The sequence below is a fragment of the Neofelis nebulosa genome, chromosome 3, assembly GCF_028018385.1.
Source record: "Neofelis nebulosa isolate mNeoNeb1 chromosome 3, mNeoNeb1.pri, whole genome shotgun sequence".
NCBI lineage: Eukaryota > Metazoa > Chordata > Mammalia > Carnivora > Felidae > Neofelis > Neofelis nebulosa.
In genome coordinates, this window is record NC_080784.1 from 106,880,815 (window position 1) to 106,905,040 (window position 24,226).

At 36.8% G+C, this 24,226-nt stretch overlaps 1 protein-coding gene and 1 long non-coding RNA gene across 4 annotated transcripts in view; one reads left to right on the forward strand and one right to left on the reverse strand.

Moving 5' to 3' along the window:
• The window catches only part of LOC131507158 (uncharacterized), a 237,990-nt gene that overhangs the window by 43,871 nt on the left and 169,893 nt on the right, over nucleotides 1-24,226 (forward strand). The gene's annotated exons all lie outside the window — the stretch shown is intronic.
• Nucleotides 1-24,226, reverse strand: part of LOC131507156 (bifunctional heparan sulfate N-deacetylase/N-sulfotransferase 3) — a 185,266-nt gene that overhangs the window by 24,133 nt on the left and 136,907 nt on the right. For both annotated transcript variants that reach the window (XM_058721523.1, XM_058721522.1), the window contains 3 exons: nucleotides 9,588-9,770; nucleotides 7,021-7,117; nucleotides 2,866-2,989 (listed from right to left, as the gene is read on the reverse strand). In XM_058721523.1, coding sequence (XP_058577506.1) covers nucleotides 2,866-2,989; nucleotides 7,021-7,117; nucleotides 9,588-9,770 — 404 coding nt within the window. The remainder of the gene's footprint in view (nucleotides 1-2,865; nucleotides 2,990-7,020; nucleotides 7,118-9,587; nucleotides 9,771-24,226) is intronic.

The following is a 24,226-nucleotide window of genomic DNA, read 5'->3' on the forward strand; positions in this document are numbered from 1 at the left end:
AAAGAAGGGCAGAAGGTATTGAATTCTGAGTAACTTTTAGTTTCTAAAAATGGTCCCACTTTCCCAGCAGTCCTCTCTATACCTGTAACAGTTTAGACCTTAAAACCCTCTTCACGCAGTTCTGGATCTTGGACCTATAATGTATTGATTTTGCCTGGCCCCAGAGGCTCATGGAAAAAGCAGGGGCCAGTTCTTGTTTGCCAGTATGCCCACATTTTTCTAGTGTAGTGGCTGGCACTTAGAGGCACTTGTAAAATGTCTGATGAATGAACAGGTAAATAAGAATTCAGCTTCATATTTTCAGGGTACAAATAGGTAACATCTGGGGAATATGAATTCAGATTATCTAAAGAACTGGTGAGCAAACTAGAGTGTAAACTACTCTAGTTAAAAGTGAATGCCTGCCTCGTTTAAGCTTGGCTACATTCATAATATCTCACCATCTTTTTTTACTGAAAGATGTGATTTTTGCAATATTCCACATTTATTTGTTACTTGGGTTGACTGTGAGTATTTCTAAGTGATTTAACTCACAGCTAGATCAAGACATTTAGAAGTTCTAAGTGCTAACAGGATTTTAGGGCTCCCCAAGTACCAGTCCAAGCCTTCACTTCATCCCCATGTAATTATAAAAAATAATACCAAACCACAGAATATAAAATTTAAGTGTCTGTATGAATCAAACATTTCTCTTGATCTCCTGATTGTGAATGTTGGCTATTTTACCAAAGATGGAGTGTTCTCATTTTCATCTGCCCTACTTTGCTTTTGTCCTCAGCTTGTGTTTAGGTTGCCTGTCAGTTAAGGCAGCCCTGGTTTTCCCCAGTTTTCTAGGAAAAGCAGTTCCATGGGTCCAGACTCACTGTGCCTGTGTTAATTCTGTAAGCCACCTTGGCATGCTGAGCCCTACTATCAAACTCTTCCACTTTATGGCTCTGTGGTCCCAAAGGGACTGTGGAGGTGCTGACACTTCACAGAGAGACACGGCCAGCCTGAGGGCCGTGAATACATCTGACATCATTGACAGCAAAGCCAGAGTTACTGATGATAGACTGACATTTGCAGGTACTTTTGTTACTTGTGTTGTCTTTTATAAACATATAATTTGTCAATGCAAAAGTGTTTGCAGTTGAGGTGTTTTTAGTGAGTTGGACTTAAAATCATTAGCTTTCTACTTATTTATGTCATCTTTTTGTAAACTGCTTAAGGGACTTTTTGTCCTGTTATAGTGCCTTATATACATTACTGACTTCTGAACAACTTTTTAAAAATTGACTATTCTTACAGATATTCTTTTTTTTAAGTTTATTTATTTATTTATTTATTTATTTATTTATTTAGAGACAGAGTGAGTGAGCAGGGGAGGGGTAGAGAGAGAGGGAGAGAGAGAATCCCAAGCAGGCTCTGCACTGTCAGCAAGGAGCCAGATGTGGGGCTGAAACTCACAAACTGTGAGATCATGACCTGAGCCTAAACTAAGAGTCAGACACTTAACTGACTCAGCCACCCAGGCACCCCTTTTCTTAGAGATATTCTTAAATCCCAGGGAGTTCAAGTATTGCATTCCTCTCCACTTTTTTCTTTTTTTAAAGTAGGCCTCACACCCAGAGTGGAGCCCAGTGTGGGGCTTGAGCTCACCACCCTGGGATCAAGACTTGAGCTGAGATCAAGAGTCGGAAGCTTTACCGACTGAGCCATGCAGGCACGCCCACCCACCCCCCCCCCCCACTTTTAAAGCAGCTTTTAATCACTCCCTTTAGTCCTAATGTTAACATATTTTTATTCTACTGTACACAGGCATATATATTTGAGTCAGTGGTCAAATAGCAGCTGAAGTGGTTGATGCTTTCTTGGTTCTCACAGTTGTTATTTAACACAATACAATTAATCAATATCAAGCCCTGTTTGAAGAGTTGGCAGTGAAATATATTGCAGTTAGAATATATGTAATTCCTAGTAGGTGCTCAAATTATCCTCAACTCATTTCTTTTCTTTCCATTTGGACCACACACAAGCAACTCTTGAGGGGGGATGATACTTATGAAATTGAGATCATGCAATTTGACAACAGAAGTTAATATATAACAACCCTTTATGCTAAAATACATGCAAAATGTTTATGCTCATGCCCTAGAATTATTATAAAAATTCCATTCTTTCATATCACTTTCTGCCTAGAATTTGTACCTTAACAGCAAGACTTGCAGATATATTTTGTGATTAACATGTTAATTTGCAACATATATTCCTACTATATTATTATATTGTGTATGTATTTGACATTTTAACTTTTATTTTTAATTTAACTATTTTCCTTGCATGGTTGATATAGTTCTTATTTCAATTCAAGACCAAAAATTAAATATTGCTGATAGCTTTATTTCACTTATTTCATTTATTTCATTATTCATGAAATATACACAAATTTCTAGTTCTATTTATTTATTTTTTTAACCTAAAATGCCAAAGCAAAATAAAAAAAATATATAGAGGGACTGTAGCATCACTTTAATGCAAAGTGCACAGGGAGAGAAAGCTATGAAAGTGTTTTAAGAAGAGAGAGGAATGAAATTTCTGGGTGTTAACAGTATTTCTCTAACTTCGTATCTGTAATAAGCATCAAAGATAATTAATGCAAATTCAGATTACATGTGGGCCTCTTGAAGCAATGAGTCCCATAACAAACTGAGAAAAATTTCTTGTGAATAATTTCTGTGCTTCTTCATTTTATTGACTCCATTTCCAAGGTACAGAGGATAACTTTTATTTGTGGCTACAAGCTTCTATGTTTATAAATATTAGCACTAATTTTTATACTGTGCATAGTATATATACTTTTAGATTTATACTAATAACCCATCTTACCAATCAATCCCCCTGTGGTAGTTATTTCTATTAAAGAACTGTACCTCCTCAAAGGTTTTTGGGCTGGGGGAGTTACTAAAGATGGAAGGATGCATAACCAGGAACAAATACAAAGCAGTGGTTCCTGAAAAGACAATAGAGGTTTAGAAATTAATTAAATGAAAACAGATTCCTACTATTAGCATTTCAAAGTCATTAATATACTAAGTATTGTAATGATCCAAACAGATACATATTAGTACTCCTTGAATTAAACTGAATAGGTAATCAGCATTTTAAAAGAGGCATATTGGAAAAATGGAGTTAAGTGTGATGTGAGAAAAGGCTTGTTGCAGGGACTAGGAGAACTGGTTTTTGACCTCATCTCAATCACTGATTTGGTCTGTGACTTGGCTTTTAGCTTGGTTTTTTTGGTGGGAAGTCACCTGCCTTGCTTATTTCATAGACTTTCTCTGGGGATGAAAAGATATGTTGAACCTGAAGATATTTTGGTATTAATAAAGCATTATATGAATGAAAGACATCATTATTTAATAGAAGATATTACATCACTAAAATCATGTAGCTGAGTTCTCCTATAAGTTCTTCCTAAGGCCTATGAAAGCTGATTAAATTTGAGACACAATTTAAACTTTCAACACGTTTGTTTAAATTTGAATATGCTTACTTAAAAATGTGATATCAAAAATAGGTTTTTGGAAAAAAATTGTGTCCTTTCTTAGTGATATAACATAAAATTTGCAATTTGGAAAGAGAATGGCATATCACAAGTGCCCATATGGATCTGTGGCTATTGGGGATCAAGAGTATGATTTTTTTTCCAAAATGAGCAATGTCATAGACTGTAAAATTAGTGTTTTAGAGCCTAAATTATGAGCTAAAGGGTACAGATTAGGTTGCTGCAAGAAAAAGACAATCTGAGTTCAGTTTGCCTAAAATTTAACCACATGCTTGCTGTAATTGTAATTGTGTTTATAAAATCATACTATTAAAATATTTCGGTCTTCTTAAGGCTCTAGTTTCCACTTCTCTGTTCTAATGTAGTTTATATCATTATACAATCTGATGGAGCGGGACCTGTGAATTATACTCTAGGTCAATAATAGCTAGCAGTGGTCTTCAGACATGGCCTTATAACATTTCTCTCACTTGGAGAAATTACTTTCTGATTTTGCTTAGTAATAATGTCATGTTGCCATCTGTATTAAATTTTGAATTTTCTTATCTCTCTGACAAGCTCTATTTAATATTGTACTTAAATCTAGTATATCAACACAACAGAAAATTTGTTAAAATAACTCTGTCAATAGCAAAATTGTCTAAAACAATGAATTGAAAGAGGCAGTGTTTCTAGATTATATCTTAGCCAAACTATGAACATTTTATCTATACCCATGGGTACCTGTGAGGAATGAAACATAGTAATCTATGATATACAAAATAAAAATGCTCTTCACAAGCTTGACCTAAAACAGTGGTTCTCACACTTTAGCATGCCTTAGACTAACCTGGAGGTCTTGTTAAAACACAGAGAATCGAACCCTATCCCAGAGGTTCTGATTCAGTACACTTTGAAAATCACAACTTAAAAGAAATGTGTAACAAAATCTAAAACTTATTTGGGGGAAAAATGTTCCATTACTTGAAATCCGTAGTAGAGTAAAGCTTTCTTGAACATGGTGTTTAGAGTCAGGTAAATTCTAGGATCAGGATTCTATTTCTAACACTTATCAGTTGTGTGAATGTGAACAAAAATATCTAAGCTGAGACTTAGTTTTCTTATCTGTGTAGTGGGGGAAAAACACTTAGCTGTCAGGGTTTTATGAGGGTCAAGTAAGACAATCTGTATAAAAGTACCTAAATAGCTTCATATCTCAATATTAGTAAAGTATTTTTTAAAATAACAGCTTTTATGAGATAAAAATTCAATAATGCATTTAAAAATTGAAAAAAAAAGTCTTTGTGAGGATAGGAAGTATGACCATTATAATGTGAAAAAAGAAAAGAGAATTAGTTCCTTTCTTAGATCAACTGAAAGCATTCTTTTCTGAATTTTATTTTTAAGAATTCTATTCAATCATATTGTTTGCTTTTAATAGCATGACCAGCAATAATAAGACAAACTGAAAAAATAGACATGTAATTGTTTGCATAGTCAGTAAAAGGTATTATATAATTTATCAGTGGTCAGAAAATTGTTAGATTGCGGTTTCTGAACTCTGTCTTTACCTACACTTATTCTTGGGTCTGAATAACCTGTCCTATGTGTGTGTGTTTGAATGTGTTTAATGTGTGTATGTATGTAAAACAACCACCTAATCACAGACACACACATTCAAATAACCATTCATAAAGCTTCAGTTTTATTTTTTGTCAGTTTCAACACTAAAAATATTTGAATATGCGTAAGAATATACATCTATGCAAAATTATTCAGAAAAATGCTTCTGATGAAACTAAAGTTAAAATGAAGCTATTTAATTTTTATGTAACTGATGAGAAGATATGTTTATCCTTTTAAAACATCAACTTCACAAAATATTGATATACATAGTAACATGGATGAATCTCAAAAGCATTATCTTAAGTGAAAGAAGTCAAATGCACAAGACTGCACATTTTACTCTTCCGTTTATATGAAATTCTAGAAAAGCAAAACTATGGTACCAGAAAGTAGTTTCCTGTGACTGAGGATGGGGGAGGGGCATTGACTGCAAAGGCACATGGGTGGAGAAACTTTTTAGGGAGACAGAAGTGGGGTTTTTTTGGTTTTGTTTTTGAGACAGAATGTTGTGGTGGTTACACAACTGTGTACAATTGTCAAAATTCATCAGAATTTTCATTTAAAATTGGTGACTTTTATTGCATGTAAATTATACCACTACAGAACTGGGAAAAAAATTAGTTTCCATAAAAAGGAGATAAAAAATTTTCTTCCAAAGGTAAATGTCATATATAATTGTAACATAAACATTTGGAAACACAACTGAGTTTAAGATGGCAAGTACTGATTCTTCCATCTGACCATGATTTTTAAATGTCTGCACATCTAGCATGAAACAAGAGGCAGCCCTTCCTGCAGGGCTTTCTGGAGTGAACTCGATATGCCACGCTTCAGAGAGACATGATCAGTAATGACAGTGGGAGTTCGCTGAAAAGACTTTACTTTAGATATTTTTCTAGCTGCCTCTTGACTTTAAAATACATAAGGCCAAATGAAATAAACAAGGACAAGAAAAGTATTTATCATATTCATTATTGTTTTCAGATTGATATTGGCAAATGGACTAAGAGAAAATGAATAGGCTAACCTCTCTGTGTACATTACATAAAATTTTCTCCAGTTATTTTTAGAGAAATGAGGAGACGGAAGGTATTCCCCTTAGAAAGGGATATGGTTGAAATGGCTGTTTTCTGTGAAGCCAGAATCCGAGAGCCCCAAATAATTTATCATGCAGGAAAGAGCATGGATATTTGGCATTTTAAAGCTTCCACTGGGTTTCATTGTAATATTGATTCTTAAAGAAACAAGAAGTTTATGGGGAGAAAAAATTGCATGCCAATTTAAGAAAAGGCACAAAAATTGCATGCCAATTTAAGATTTCTCCTGGGTATGAGTAAATGCCTTTGTTAGCACAAAGTTTTGTTTATGTCTGGAATTCTGCTTGTCAAACATCCTTTAGATTTTTAGAAAACAGTCATCTCTGCAAGAAATAGTTTAGAGATAAACTATATCAGGAAGATGGCAGGAAGAGGCTGTTTTTCTGGAAGGGATTTATTATAAAGAGTTATCGATACTTATATGTGTTTATCTCGACTTTTGATGAAATCCTGTCAGTCACTTTTTAAACATGTTAAACATTTAAAAATGTTAACATTTTTAAATTAAGGTCTTTGGCAAAAAAGGAATATTTGCTACCAAATTGCTGGATATTCAAACAGTGTGACATTTATTTTCATCTTTTTCACTTTAAAAAATTCCTTGACAAGCATTTAAATACATTATCAAGCTAAACAAACATTATGTCAGAGAACCAATGTGTTATTCATCCATCAGTATATACAGGAATTTTGAAAATTGTTTATGACAAGAACTCACTGTCTAGTCATCAGGAATTTTATACTGTTTGGTTAATCATAACAAAAAGCTCTCACCAGTTTTCTGGGGTCCTATTACCAAGAATTTTGGTAAACGATCACAGGTTTTTTCTTTAGACCAAATGTCTCTGTGGCGTTTGTCATCACAAGGATTCTAAATGGGAGAAGAATACAGAGATGTATTTTTTGATAAGTGGCCACTATGCTAGAGTTTTTCAACTTCTGTCCTTGAAAAGATATTCCAGGAAGCAAAGCTATGCGACTTCTTTTAAATGAAAGCTTTGAAGTGGCATCATGGAAGCTTTCAAGTAACCCTTTCCATCCTGAACCCTTTCCATCCAACCCTTCCATCCTGAAGTTGAGTGTCTACTGAGGGGTTGGGGGGAGGGGAGACAGCCTCATAGCACCGAGGATTTAGTATTTTTTCTGCTTTTGGCCATTCTACATCTTAATTGTGTGTGTGTGTGTGTGTGTGTGTGTGTGTGTGTGTGTGTGTGTGTATGTGTGTGTATATGTGTGTGTTTTAAAATAGTGAGCTCCAATGTAGTGTGGGGCAGGGACTGTGCTTCCTGCTAACCTAAAAGAAGATACACTCTAAGCATTCCATAAGTAATTGAAATACAACGTGTAAGATTTTTATTCTAAATAACTTTGAGCTGTTTTGCTGTGCTTCAAAGAGATACAGATCTGGCCATAATGATACTATTTAAAGAGACAGCAGATTCCTTTCAGATATGTATTACTATAACTTTGCAGAGTATGATTCTAAAAAGCACTAAATTTCAGCAAAAGGGTAAAATGAAGGTGAAATACTATCTTAGGGATCTGCTTTTGGTGTATAGTACATAAACCAAACCCACCATGCAAGATGTATCTAGAACATCCATAATTTCCACTGCAAAGTGCTCATTATGTGAAGACTTAAAAGTTCCCTTTAATACTACTTCAGATATAGGCAATCAGGACAGCACTTCTATTCAATTAATACTACATATGTGTGCAGTTAAAGGAACTTTCTGCTTATTTACAATAAGCAACAGATGGTATGACTAATTCTTTTTGGCTGCTGTTAAAAAAAGTTGTTTCAAACCTGTCACCTAAAATAATAATGATTTCAGTTTAAAAGTAAGGTGTTAAGGGGCGCCTGGGTGGCTCAGTCGGTTGGGCGTCTGACTTCAGCTCAGGTCACGATCTCGTGGTCCGTGAGTTTGAGCCCCGCATCGGGCTCTGGGCTGATGGCTCAGAGCCTGGAGCCTGCTTCTGATTCTGTGTTTCCCTCTCTCTCTGCCCCTCCCCCATTCATACTCTGTCTCTCTCTGTCTCAAAAATAAATAAACGTTAAAAAAAAAATTTAAAAGTAAGGTGTTAAATCAGCAGGAAAATTGCATGTCTTTCCAGTGGCTAACATTTGGTGATATTATGCAGTGGTTAAGGAAGGAAGATGTGCATTATAGTAACTGCAAAGTACTATATAATGATAATTCCACAACCACTGACTTTCACATACTGAAATGTGTAGTTATGTCTCTTCTTGGAGTTACCTGTTCGTGTTCAGGTGGTAATTAGCTCATGTTCAAAGCTGAATGCATTGAGTATGTAGTTCAGATCTTGCTGCAATCTTCTCCTTCTGATGATTGTTATCACTGTGCCATCAGCTCTATTAGCAACTCTCTAGTAGCTTAGTAACTCTCATTTAGAACAGTACTTAAGAGCACAGCCTCTGGAGCTGGATGGCCTGGAACTGATTCCCACTCTGTCACACAGTGGCCTTGTAAAGGTGTCTTAGCATTTGCCTGCATCGGTTTCTTCATCTATAAAATGGGATCATAACTATACCTACCACACAGGGTAGTTTAAGGATTAAATGAGTTAACAAGTAAAGAACCCAATGTGACACATAATAAGCACCAAATAATTATTTGCCATGATTATTACTTTCCCCAGAGTACGGAGTAGGCAGTTTAAGTTCAAATTATGTTTCTGCAATTCTGGGACACATGAGCATGTATGCTTTGAAATCTGGGTTATGCCTAGAACAGTTTGCATATGCCATGTGTGTGTGATATTTTTTCTTAAAAAGCTCAGTAATTTTGCCACCCAACACTTTTCCCATATCCAAAGTAATTCCCAACTAATACTTTTGAAGGCTGCCCATATTCTCCAGCTGCTGGTGTACCCCGTGGTTCAGAAAGCAGACGTCAGTTCTGAACTCTTCTCCCCTATCCCTCTGATGTTATTTAGTCATTAGAGATATAAGATGTGCTCTAGGAGGACTAGCTGGCTACTTGCTTAGCATACAACCTACTTGCCATTCTTCTACTCTTTTCAGCCTATTGCAGTCTGCAAATTGATCCCCTGCTCTTGACTGAAAACATGACTCCATTGAACCCCCCACTGAGCATGTAGAATTTCATAATTTCTAATGGGCATAGGAACAGAGAATTTGGCCCACTACGAAGCAATAATATAAAACTGCAATTCAGGAGGAAATAGTTTCTCAAATCTACCAACATTTCAAAAATGTAGCCCCCTCCCCACCCCAGATGCCTTCACTTTTCAGATAGGATTATATAAAATTTGTTTATGGAATTACTTAATTATACTAATTATTGAACAAATATTACCTGCCAGAGAGGGTCTTTCTGATCAGGAAAGAGCTCAAAATACTTGTGAGCCAGCTGCGCTGGAGGCAGAGTCTGAAGTCGCAGGTTTGTCCAGGTCTGCATGAAGTTGGCCAGATTAACAAAGGTATATAGTCCCAGCCGGTCATTCCCATAATTGGACAGATGTGTCATGAAAATGCTGATCTGAAAAAGGCAAATGAACTTCAGTGTAAACACAAGTTATTTCAACCCTAGGGGGAAGTGCAATCATAGCAATGCTAGTTTTTAAGTGGTCTTTGCACAGGGTTTAAATTCATGACATGTTTTGGAACTGTGGACATATCCCAGATACTCTCATTATATTAATGCATATTAGAAGATGTGTTATTAGTAAGACGTGACCATTTTTTTCTGAGGTTTTAACATATTTCATAATAAAAAACAAGTCCAACTGCCATATATCCATGTTGGTGCAATTAGTTGGATGCTGAATAATGTCCTAGATGCTCACACATAATGGCTTCATGTTATGCGACCTATTCATACTTTGTGGCAGCAGAATCTCTGGAGGTTGGGATTTTATAATTTGAGTCTACTTAATTTGGCTTTTAATGTAGTACTTCAAATTAAAGAATATAAATAATCCATGTATCACCAATATTAGCATTAAGTGAATATCCTCTGATTTGTATTTATTAAAGGCCATAATTCCAGAGGACTAGGGACTAAATTTTTACTAAAATAAGTATTAACTATTTTCCATCAATAACACTGTCAAACCCTTTTCCATATTCAGTGACTGTACTATTTCCAGCATCAAATACCTCCTGTAAGACAAATTTTCAATGTTTGGCTAGATAAAATCAACTCTTCCTATGGAAGCAGCTGACCTAGATTGAATCCATGCATCGAAAACAAAATCACAGTATTTTCTTTATAATAAATGTAAATTCTGTAGGTTTGATTAAATTGGTCTGGAATGCAGAATGGGCTTTTTAAAAGCCACTGCTTCAAGTGAATACAAATAGTTTTTGTTGGTGAAGTGTTGACAAACGGAAATAATTCTGCATGAGATTTTCAATGGCAAAGAAACCATTGTCTCATTTATGCTGCTATAAAAAAGATCATAAAAATAATTCATGTGATAATAGTACTTTCCTAAAATATATAATGTCATGTGAATGAATAGTAATAATAGTTATTATAATCATCATAATAATGAATATAATGGGTTCATTCATTAGAGACTGAAAGAAATATTCAAGAAAATTTATTGAGGTAAAGTAGCAGAGATGAGGGAATGGTTATATTAAAACTGGATACAATGAATTAGAAAAAAATCTAATTACTTACAACTATGAATAAGAGGAAACAGTGATATCCTTTATTCTATAGAATAAGTCCTGCTGGCTTTCATATGAAAAGCTTCAACTGTGATCAAGGATATTTAATTGTATTTCTATTCACTCTGCCTGAACATATATTAAATCTTAGAACTTTCACAAACAAAATACTTTGAGGGTAACTTTAAATAGCTACCAGCAGACTGATGCAGTCATGAAATTAATAAGTAAGACTTTTATTACCATTTTGGGTATTTCTGAAAAATGAGACTTTTAAAATTTAACCTTCTGGTTATTTTTATAGTAGCTTCAATTCTATGACTTTTGTTTCCCTTCCTTTTCTCCAAAATGTATCAAAAGTCAGTTGTTGAGAGACTTAAGAAAATCATGCTTACATGTGTAAGCTCTTTTCTAATGTTTGTTAGAGGCAGTCTCTCATCATTCATATTCAAAACTACACTTTTCAGTATAGCTCAACAACAATAGCAAAATGATACTTCAAGTTGTCTATTACAGGAAAAATTTTAATACCATATAATATACATATATATATTAACTCAGCCACTAGTTCAAATTTTTGCTTTATTTATGAGAGATTTGTCAATGTATCTATGTGTCTATATTTCACTTGAATAACATTTGCAGTGGGCATAAAATGGGAAATATGGAGATGTTGTGTGAATTTGTGGTACCAATACATTTGACCTCCATTTGAATTTACTTTACAACCCAGAAAACATTTTATTCTGTGACATTTAAAGCAGAGTGTCATTGTTTTTACCTATATGAGTATAGAAGGTAAAAAAAATGCTACTCTTTCTCTCTCTTTTTTTTTAATGTTTATTTATTTTTGAGAGAGAGAGAGGGTGGGGGGGAGAGAACATGTGTGGGGGAGGGGCAGAGAATGAGGGAGACACAGAATCTGAAGCAGGCTCCAGACTCTGAGCTGTCAGCACAGAGTCCGACGTGGGACTTGAACCCACCAACCATGAGACCATGACCTGAGCTGAAGTCAGACACTCAACCAACTGAACACCCAGGTGTCCCAGAAAAAAAATGCTACTCTTTCTGGTAAAAACAGAGGCATTTCAGAATGAGTTATGAACTAGTTAATGACATTGCTTTTCCTGAAAGTTGGCAAGAATTAAGGTAATACTTATAAGGTGTTGAACTTAATCCTGTAAAAAAAAAAAAGCCACTTAGCCACCAGTCATGCAACCTTCCTCAGGTTTTCAATTCTATTTTTGTATATCTACTTTACCATAATGCAAAGTGCACCATAAGCAAAACGACTGTTTCAAAGTGATGGTTTTGTAATGTGTGTTACCTCACGACTCATTTAGACTTTGGACTCAAGCCTGGGGTTTGTTTTGTTCTTCTAAGAAATAGAAGGCCATAAAGGGAACATAATTGGTCAGGACATAAAATAATTTATTTTTAAACTTTGCTTTTTTTGGTGTGTATGTGAATTACAATGCTCTCTCTATACATGGAATATTCTATATCTCTTGCTGCACATGTAACCTCTCCAAGTTGTCTTTATTAATTTTTACTTAGGAAGGTATGCACAACAAACAACAGGGCTAGTGAGAACGGACATATAGTGACACTGTTTTGGTAAAATAATTAGCTTGCTATCCAGACAGTATTTCTTTCTTATTCCTGTTCTGACCAAAGACAACTATAATGTCACTTTATTTCTTGGCAACTGTTTCTGCATGGAATAGAAAGACACGAAGCTTGAAAGGGTTACCAGTTCAGGGAAAATAGACATTAGTCTTTCCCTAAAGAGGATGCCTTTATAACTTTAAGAGTGCTTCAGAACTAAGGCTTGATTTGTTTGCCTTTTTAAAAAGGATAAATGTATCACAATAAGTTATCTTTATTATACATGCAAGATACAATAAGAAATAAAATGTCAAAGAAGTTACAATTACATTTCTACAACAGTTTTTGCTACATGCATATTATAAGTAATTAGTTGTTACCAAAAAGACTAATTAGCTGCTTAAAACTCAACTTATTGGAAACTCTGCCAAAGGTACAAAATTTATCTAACAGATGAAAACAATTCTTTCTAGCCTGATAGACACAGACATCTATAACAACATACTTACTATGATGATTTTTCTGTAAAAGGCAAAAGGTAAATGCCAAATATCATATACACTGGTATTTATGAGAGAGAAAACAGATATCATTTGTAAAAGCGTGGCTAAGAGAAAAATGGGGGAGGCTTTATCTACACTTTACAGCCTCAGCCATGTGAATCTAGTAAGTTCCAGCCAGGTATTGGAGATACATGAATCACTACCAAGACGAATAAGGAGCAAAACATTGGTCCCGGTGCAAAGGCAGTTGGCAATGCAGTAATGTTTCTTTTGAGAAGGTCAGGGGGAGAGGAGAGGAAATAGGGGTGTAAAAAATGTGTTACTTATAATATTTATTATAAACTATGCCATTTATGACTAAATCCACATTTTTCTTATCCTACTACCAGATGCTCTGCCTGGTTCTGGGTGTGTAAATATAAATATCATGCTCATTCTTGTTAAGTGTTGTTTGTGAAAAATTAAGAATTCAAAAGGCACAAAGGAATTTACAGTGAAAAAAGTCTTCCCACTTCTCTTCTTAAGTCAACCAGTTTTGTTTTGTTTTGTTTTGCTGTCCTTCCAGGTGACCAAAGGTTCAAAAGCCTGAACATATGTAACAGATTACTCAGGAAGTTTATCAAAGTTCAGATCACCAGAACTTACACTCAGTGATTCTGATTTGCTAGGTCTGGAGGGTGTCCTGCTACCTGCATTTTAGAGAATCATCCCTAGTTGTCTTGATGCAGGTATTGTTGAAATATAATTTGAGGAAAACTGGCCAGTCCCATTGTTTATTCCCGTAGGAAAGAGTCCATTCACCAAAAGCGATTGGCTTTTCTGTAGTGGTCCTTTTGAATACATTTTAAACACAAACATGTCCTGTTAAGTCCATAAATATGTTTCAACATCCTAGACACATCACTATCCCTAGCACAAAGAACAATTGTTAAGTGTCCTTGGCCTCTTGATGGTTTCTGTAATGTTGACATATGTGTGGGGATGCACAGAAAATTGCTAAAAAAAAAAAAAAAAAGATCTGGTCCACATAGACATGTGTAATTGGTTCCTAATTCCCCTTCAATCCTGTGTTTATTTTATTATTATTGTTTTTTAACCTGAGCAAAATTCTTCTCCATTTCCATATGTACCTCTCAGATGCATATTGCCTTTTAACTTCCCTACTTAAAAGGCTGCCTTTCATATTCATTTTATTTTATTTCATAGCATTTAAAAGGTTCTGTGGCAGAGGACAAGCATACTGTAATTAACTTCTTTAGGGGAAAAATAAGGAAAACAGGTTAGTTTTATAAAGTAGTGATCAAACTCTGGAAGTTTCATTTTCATTATCATGAAAACTGTATGAGTCCCACCACTGTCAAGATTACACTCCATTATGTAAGCACATCTCTTTCTGGAAAATAAGTAAAAAAAAATCCTGATTAGAAAGCTATTCTATTCATGCTCTGGGCCTAAACCTCCTATTCTATAATTTCCCAGTTGGAATCCTCACATAGTTCCTCACTGCCTTCTGCATTAAATAAAATTCAGGATGTCATCCTCAGTGACAACACGGTCCCAGGTTACCTTTTCAATCTTGTCTTGTGTCCTCACTCTGTTCCCAGAGCACCAGTCAGCTTGCCTTGCTTACTGCTTCCCAGTGTTTCCCTGGACACTCCACCCTCCCTGGCTTGGTTTATACAGTTTCTTCTGTCTAGAATATACAACCTCACTTTTCTACCTAGCTCAGTTCTGTATATGTAGCCTGTTACATCGACCTTTTCAGATCTCTCTAGGCAAATTCAAGCTTATAAAAATTTGAGCTCCAGAGCATTGCCGTGTAGTCTTTCTGACCTTTTCTTACTCTGGCTTGTATTATGTTAAAAAACAAAATACTTGTGTTTTTTTTTTGTTGTTGTTGTTGTTGTTGTTGTTGTTGTTGTTTTGTATCTAGATTGTTAAGTTCCTTGGAGCTGACAGGGGGCTCTTTCAGCCTTATTCTCTGAACTGCCAATGTATGCACCTTGAGTTGGTACCAGTCATCTTAGTTGTAAAATTGGAAAATCTGGGGTTAGTTATTTTTTAAGTGCTGTTCATTCTAGTGATTCCTTAGCACCATTCATATTGTTGGCCTTATCAATGATTTATGCTGGTCTCTTCTAACTTCATCTGCATTTGCTCTATAGTCCTGTCCCTGAACTCTGCCTCAAGTCTTCACTTATTCTACCACCCTCTTGCTTCTGTTTCCTGTGAAACTTCCTTTGTAAATAAACTCTTAGGACTTTGACTTTGGCCTGAACAGTGGTTAAGAAAGTGGGTTTGGCCACCTACTGGCTTTTTGATTCTAGTAAGTCATTTAAACTCTTAATACTTTAACTTACTTATCTAAAAGGAGGGGAAAAAGGGTATAAAATAGTAACTGCCTTACAGTGTTGTGATAATTAAGTGTAATAAAATAAAACATTTATTTTATTTATTTTTAACATTTATTTTTCAGAGAGATTGAGAGAAAGAGAGAGAGAGAGAGAGAGAGAGCAGGGGAGGGGCAGAGAGACACAGAATCCAAAGCCATCTCCAGGCTCTGAGCTGTCAGCACAGAACCCAACCCGGTGCTGGAATTCACGCACCGCGAGATCATGACCTGAGCGGAAATTGGATGCTTAACCGACTGAGCCACCCAGCTGCCCCTTAAAACAAAACATTTAAAGCATTGCTTGATACACAGTGATTGCTTAATAAATTATAGCTATTTATTGTTGTTATTATTGATATATTATTATTATTTTGGAGGAACATTATTTCTCATTTATAGCTTCCTTCCAGCAGTTTGTCAACCTTATCTATACCTCTAGTATCTTAATTCTTTCATTTTTTCTCTGTCAACATCCATCTGATCACTTCCTGTAGCCATCAGGATTCTGTGGTTAACAATTCGACCTTCTCTCCCACTATCACCTTCAGATTCCCAAATCATCTTTTTGCTTTCAGTGTTCTACAAATCTAAGACTTTATATCAGTTTTTCATTCATGTCTATCAATTTCTTCATTCCACATATGGAGTGCTCAGCACACTAGAGAAAAAACACATAATGGGAGCTTTTAATGTCACATAAGCACATGGTCCTCAATTTCAATGAATCTTCCTTCCTTCTTTCCTTCCTTCCTTCCTTCCTTCCTTCCTTCCTTCCTTCCTTCCTTCCTTCCTTCCTTCCTTCCTTCCTTCCTTCCATATTTTAAGTATTTATTTTTGAGAGAGAGAGAGAGGGTGAGAGAGAGAGCAGACAGGGGCATGCACAGAGCATGATGCAGGGCTCGAACTCATGAAACCCTGAGATCATGACCTGAGCCAAAACCAAGAGTTGGACACTTAACCGACTGAACCACCCAGGCGCCCCATCAATGAATCATTTGTACTACTGGATATTCTTTTAATTCATTATCTTCAGTTGCCTTCAGCAGCTATTTCAATCTTTCATCCTTCTCTTGAGGTCTTCTACTTAATCTCCACTCTCCTTAATCCCCCTAGTTAGTGATCCCATGATTAACAGGGAGTAATGGTCATCAGGCAGGAACTCTTTATATATATATTTCTTTTTTTTCCAGCTTTATTGAGAAATAATTTGTATACATTATTATGTAAGTTTGAGGAGTATTGACTTACCTATATTGTGAAATGATTACCACAATAAGTTCAGCTAACATTCATCTTCTCTTCCAGATACATTATAAAGAAAATAAAAAGGAAAAGAATTGAATGGAAAAAAACTTTTCTTATGATGAAAAACTGAGGATGTACTCTCTTAACAATTTTTTCTTATACAGCAGTGTTACCTGTAGTCATTGTGTTGTACATTACATGCTTAATACTTCTTTGTTTTATAACTGGAAGTTTGTCATTTTGGCCACCTGTCTCCAGGTCTCTTTACACCTACTCCCTGCCTCTGGTACTCTGGTAACTACAAATCTGATCTTTTTTTTTTTTTGTTTTTAGATTCCACATAGAAGTGAGATTATACAGTATTTGTCTTTGTCTGACTTGTTTCACTTAGCATAATCCCTTCAACATCTATCCACATTGTCACAAATAGTAGGATTTCCCCCTTTTTGTGGCTGAATGATATTCCAGTGTTTGTGTGTATTACAACTTATTATCCATTAGTCTATCAATGTACACTTAGGTTGTTTCCATGCCTTGGCTATTGTAAATAATGCTGCTATGCACATGAGGATACAGATAACTTTTCAAGTTAGTTTCATTACTTTTTCATATATTCCCAGAAATGGAATTGCTAGATCATATGGCAGTTCTGTTTTTAATTATTTGAGGATTCTTCATACTGTTTTCCATAATAGTTGTACAAATTTACAGTTCCACCAACAGTTCACAAGGTTTCCTTTTCTCAACATCTATGCCAGCATTCTCTATCGCTTATTCTTTTGATAATGGCCATACTGACAGGCATGAGGTGATATCTCATTGTGGCTTTGATTTGCATTTCCCTAATAACTATTGATGTTGGCATCTTTTCATGTACCCATTAGCCTTTCATGTATCTCCTTTGGAAAAATGCCTATTCAGGTCCTTTGCCCATCTTTATTTAATTTAATTTGTTTTTGTTTTCTATTGAGTTGTATGAATTCTTTATATGCTTTGAATATTTACTCCTTATTAGATATATACTTTGCAAATATTTTTTCCCATTCTGTAGGCTGTCTTTTCTCTTTATTGATTGCTTCTTTTGCTGTGCAGAAGCTTTTTAGTTGATGCAGTCCCACCAGTTTATTTTTTATTTTGTTGCTTATGCTTTAGGTGTCATATCCAAAAAAATAGTTACCATGACTCATGTCAAGGAACTTTGTTCCTATGTTTTCTTCCACGAGTTTCATGGTTTCAGGTCTTACATTTAAGTCTTAAACCATTTTGGGTTAATTGTTGTGAATGTTAAAAAAGAAATAGGTCCATTTGATTCTTTTACATGTGAATATTCAATTATCCCAGCATCATTTTTTGAAGAGACTATCTTTTCTCCATTGAGTATTCTTGGCTCCCTTGTCAAATATTTGTTGACTCTATATGCTTGGGTTTATTTCTGGGCCATCTATTCTGTTCTATTGCTCTATTTGCCTGTTTTTATGCCAGTACCATACTGTTTTGATGACCATAGCTTTTATACTATAGCTTGAAATCAAGAAGTGTGATACCTCCTGCTTTGTTCTCCTTTTTCAGGATTTCTTTGGTTATTTAGGGGCTTTGTGATTCCCAATAAATTTTAGGAATTTTTCTTTTTTTTTAAACTCTGTAAAAATTGCCATTGAAATTTTGATAGGGATTGCATTCAATCCATAGATGGCTTTCAGTAGTATTAACACTTTACCAACATTAATTCTTCTACTCCATGAACATAGGAAATCTTTTTACTTATTTGTGTCACCTTTGATTTCTTTCATGAATATCTTGGAATTTTCAGCATAGAGGACTTTCACCTCATTAGTTAAATTTATTTTTAAGTATTTTATTTTTTTATACTATTGTAAATATGATTGATTTAATTTCTTTTTCAGAAATTTTGTGGTTAGTGTACAGAAGTGCTACTGATTTTTATATATTCATTTAATATTCTGCAACTTTACTGAATTCATTGATTATATCTAACAGTTTGTTTGTTGATTGAGTCTATAGGGTTTTCTCCATATAAAATCATGTCATCTGTAAATAGAGACAATTTTACCTCTTTCTTTCCAGTTCTGATACTTTTCATTTCTTTTCCTAGCCTGATTGTTCTAGCAAGGACTTCTAGTACTGTGTTGAATTGGAGTGGTGAGAATGGGCACCCTTTTCTTGTTTCTGATCTTAGAGGAAAGATTTTATCATTTTACCACTGAGTGTGATGTTAGCTGTAGGTCTGTCATATATGCCTTTAGTATGTATTATGTTGAGATATTATGTTCAGATATGTTCCTTTTTTGCCTAATTTATTTAGAGTTTTTAACATGAAAGGATGTTGAATTTGGTCAAGTGCTTTTTCTGCATCTATTGAGATAATCATATATTTCTTTTATTCTATTAATGTGATGTATCATTAATTGATTTGCATATTTCAAACCATCCTTGCATCACAGGGATAGATTCCACTTGAATTTGTTGCTCTTAAAATTCTTTCTTTGTCTCTGACAAGAATTTAATTATAATGTGTTTTGGTATACACCTATTCAGGTTCAACCTACTTGGGATCCTTGGGCCTCATGGATTTGTGTATTCATTCCTCTTTTCAGGTTTGGGAAGTTTTCAGCCATTATTGCTTTAAATATATTTACTGCTCCTTTCTTTTTCTCTTCTCTTTCTGGAATTCCCATAGTACAAATATTGTTTCTTTCTATTGTGTCCTATAATTTTCATAGGTTTTCTTCAATCTTTTTTATTCTTTTTTCTTTTGCTTCTCTGGGTAATTTCCAATGTTCTATACTCCAGGTTGCTAATTCTTTCTTCTGTGAGGTTGAGTCTACTTTTGAAACTTCATTAAATTCTTCAGTTATTGTATTTTTCAACTTTAGGATTTCTTTCTCTCTCTCTCTTTTTTATTTTGATGGTTACTATTTTCTTGTCAAACTTCTCATGTGTTGTTTTCTCAATTTTGTAAGTTGTCTGTGTTTTCTTATAGTTCACTAAGAATAAAAGGATTATTCTGAATTCTTTTTCTGACAGTTCATAAGTTATTGGACCTTTATATTGCTTTTTTTTTTTTTTTGGTGATGGTGTCATATTTACCTGATTTTTCATGATCCTTGATTCCTTACACTCTATCTGTGCATTTTAGTAATAGGACTCCTCTTGCAGACTTTACAGTTTGCCCTAGCAGAGACAGTTCTTCACTAGCCAGTTCAGTTTGGGTTTCTGTGTATGTTTGCTGGTAATGTCTTTGGGAAGGTGGAGCCTGTTATTATAATCTACTTATGGGTGAGGCAACTGTTCAATCTCTGAGGATGGGGATAGGGGGTTGTGCCACTATCTGGGATAGTATACTAGTTGGATAGTATTGCTGGATTCTTTCTTTCCTTTTCTTTCTTTTTTTTTTTCCCTTTCCTTTTCTCTTTCTTTATTTCTTTCGAGAGAATCTTAAGCAGGCTCCACACTTAGCGTGAAGCTTGACGGGGCTTGATCTCACAACCATGAAATCATGACCCAAGCCGACTGACTGAGCCACGCAGATACCCCACTGCTGGCTTATTTCTATACCCAATTAAGGCTGTAAGATGGGCTCTGCAGTTGCCTAAATTCTCTGGTCATGTTTACTAGATGGTCAGGACAGGGGACTACATTCAGTAGTGGACAGGGCTGTGAATTAGCTTCTCTGCCCTGGCAGGGCATCAGGCCAGGTCCCAGGGCCTCTATAGCTCATTGTTTGGGGCCCAAATCAGGCCTGAGTGTGTATAGAATTCCCTGGTCTGGTTAAACTACCAGTTTTGCTCTGTAGACCAGGTAAGCCACAGGCTGTGCTCTGTGTTCCAATCCCACTGCACATAGGGCTGTTGAATGGGCTATACAGCTTCCTGTGTTCTCTGGTCAGACAGGCTGAAGGCTTTATTTAGCAATAAGTGGAACTATAAATTAAATTACCAGAATGGGAGCAGTAGAATAAACAGTTCTAAAACTGGTAAAGCTCTTTGTTGTCATAACTCAAGCTAACCTGCATCCCAAGTTCCCTGGCTGAACAGGGCCACTGGCTTTGCCCTGCAAACTGTTGGCTCTGTCTGTGCTTCTTTTGGCTTGAGTGTCAGTGGGCCTCAGGGCTTTTGGGTATTTATTTCAGCCCTTCTGGTCAGATGGGGCTGGAAGATACTCTCCACAGTGTGTTGGGCCCCTTGCCTGGGTGGGAGCCCCTTGACTGGGCCACTCAAGCTTCTCAGTTTAGTTGGGAGGGGCCAGGAGACACCTTCAGCTATGGCTATGAATTAATCCCCTTGCTTGTGCATAGCACGAGAAGTCTTCACGTCTGGCGCTGGCTTTGCTCTGGAGGTGACTGGCTCAGCACTCCCACCTCTTGGCTCAAGTGCCACTGGCCACACAGCTTCCAGAAGTTGTCACCAGCCTTCTAGTCAGATTGGGTTGGAAGGCACCCTTCACAGTGAGTGAGGTTGTGACTCAGCACTTTGCCTGTGGATGGGTAAACCAGGCTCTAGGGCTGATGGAACTACTCATTTGAAGATCTGAATCAGTCAGATCTGCTCCCTGCCATATTCCCTGGTCAGAGTGCCCCCAACCTGTTTCTGCATATGAGCAAAGCTGGTTGGGGTTACTACTTGGCACTGTAGGTATAAACTTGGTTGGCCAAGATTTGTGTGCTGGTGGTTGCAAGTTCCTTTCCACTTCTTCAGCACAACTAGATTCCCAGTGGTTGGGCCCTGAAGATTCCCCTGCCGTCCCCATGGTATGAGATAAGAGTAGGGGCTCTCATAAATGACCCACAATGCTTGGGGAGGTTGGTTGTCCTCTTCAGGTTCTCTTTTCCCATTAGGTGAACAGAAGGGTCAGGAAAGACATCTCTTTGATGCTATGCTGTCCTGGGGGAAGGGCAATGTGGTCAACATATAGTCATTTCTCTTAACCTTCTAATGCAGTCTTGGTCTCTGAGGTTGAGGCTGTGCTTCAGCCTCACCACCACGTTCTAGGGTACTCTCGCTGGTATTTTGTTCTTGAATAGATGTTAGTTGTTCTTGTGAAGGGGAGTAAGTCAGGAATGACCTATGTTGCCATCATGGTCAGGAAGAGGTGCTTTATTTTGAATTTAAGACTAATATATCTCCCAGTACTTTTTGCCCCATCTACTTTCAACTCCCAAGAGATCTCATTCACATAAATGCTTATTTATTTATTTTTGAAAGACAGAGAGAAAGAGGGAGAGGGAGAGGGAGAGGGAGAGGGGGGGGGGGAGAGAGAGAGAGAGAGAGAGAGAGAGACAGAATCCCAAGCAGGCTCTGTGCTGTCAGTGCAGAGCCCAACGCAGGGTTCAAACTCATGAACTGTGAGATCATGACCTGAGTCAAAATCAAGAGTAAGAAGCAGCTTAGGCATCCCTGGGTGGCTCAGTTGGTTAAGCATCCAACTTTAGCTCAGGTCATGATCTCAAGGTATGTGGGTTCCAACCCCTCATTGGGCTCTGTGCTGACAGCTCACAGCCTGTAGCCTGCCTCAGATTTTGTGTCTCCCCTCTCTCTGCCCCTCCCCCACTTGTGCTCTGTCTCTCTCTCTCAAAAATAAATAAACATTAAAAAGAAAGAGTTGGATGTTTAACCAACTCAGTCAGATGCCCCTGTTTTCCTCTATTTTTAATTCTCTCTACTGGTCCCTCCCTAATACCTGAAAACATGCTTTAATTCCCTCTCATCTTAGGCTCTCTCCTGAGTGCTTATCTTTTCCAACCACTGTCCGTCCCAGCCAAGTTCTACAGTGCAGTAGTGTATAGGTGCTGTCTTTACTTATCAGTTTCCTCTTCCAATCTGGCTTTTGTCCCCACCACTCCACTGAAAATGCCTTGTCAAGGACGAGCAGTGTCCTCCAAGTTACATCATCCTATGGCTCCTCGGTAGTCTTTATCAATCTGCTGCATTTGGCAGTGCTCCCTTTGACGACACTTAAGTTTTTCTCCTTTCTTGGCTTTTTTGAAACTGTTTTCTCTTATTTCTCCTTTACCTATTTCCTTCCCTGAGTCCTTTTTCTATGTTCCCCTTTAATCGCTGGTGTTTCTTAGGGTTTTGTTCTTTGCTGCCCCTAGATGGAACCACCATAATGATCCCCAAATCTCTAACTATCATTCATATATTTGTCCTAAATTTTATACACAAACATCTAAGTTTCTAGTTAACATTTATACCTGAATATCTCATAGCCATTTCACTTTAAACATGGCTAACCATCCACCTAGAGGGTATTCTTTTTCTGTAAGACAGAATGGGACGAGAGGCTGATTGATTCTTCTCCAGTGGGTGATTTCATTCTTCATTTTGCTTAATGAGGTTTCTGATCCCCTAGTGTTTGGAACATGGAGATGAAGGAAGAAGGACAACACAGGGAATTATTACCCTGACTTATAGTGTCATATGATGGCATATGTTTAAGGCCATCTGGGATCTGTGGAGACACTCCTTCCAGGCCCCACCAATGCAATTTCCTTTACTAGGCTAGTATATTCCCCAGTCCTTCCTCAGGAATGCTTTTTTGCAGGACCCCTTCTTCTTCTTCTTCTTCTTCTTCTTCTTCTTCTTCTTCTTCTTATCATTATTATTTTTAGAGAGGGAGAGAGAGCACATACAGGGTTAAGGGGCAGAGATAGAGAGAGAAGGGGAGAGAGAATCTTTAGCAGGCTCCATGTTCAGCACAGAGTGCAATGCAGAGCATGATCCCATCACCCTGGGATCATGACCTGAGCCAAACTGAAGAGTTGGATGCTTAACTGACTGAGCCACCCAAGTGCCCCGAGCAGGACCCCTTTTAAATGGATTCCAGGGTAAAATTCCTACTAAGAACTCCACATCTGGGCTTAGGATTTAGGAGCCTTTGACCTGACTTGGGAATAGGGGGCACATACTTCCCAGACATGGCCCCTCCTCTTCTGACGCAGACCATTTTAGCCAAATTGTGTCTCATGCTTCAGCTTTACCAGTCTGGAGGCAGACACCAGCCTAATATGTCCCGCTTGTGCAGGGGACACATGCCAAGCTCTTTGATGGTTCCAGGGACCCTCGTTCCAGAGCTGAGATGAGCAGCAGAGCCGTCATTCACCTCTCTGGTCTCGCACAGATAGAGGGTGGTGGGGATTGTGCCCACTGCACAGCGTAAGTCTTTCCAAAAATCCTCTTCACAAATTCTCCTTAACTTCAAGGAACTTGACCATTTTATCCTGGATGTGCGTGAAACATTTGGCATTTTTCACAGTAGTCCTGCTCACAGCTCACTTAAGTGCCTAATACCTTTCATATTTTTGTGCTATTACAACTGCTTTAGGTTAAAAATTACTTTCATTAGTTTTATCACCTTGTCTAGTGGGAGAAAAAAGATGTCACTTTCATTTCTAAGGCTGAAATTCATTGAGTACTGTTTTTCTTCCTGGCTTGTAGCTTAGTCATCGTTTAAGAACCCAAAGGAAAGCTCAATTGTAAAACAATTTAGCAAAGGGCTCTTAACATTTTGAATTTGGGATCTGATAGGCTTTAAAGGAAATCTGGAAGGGTA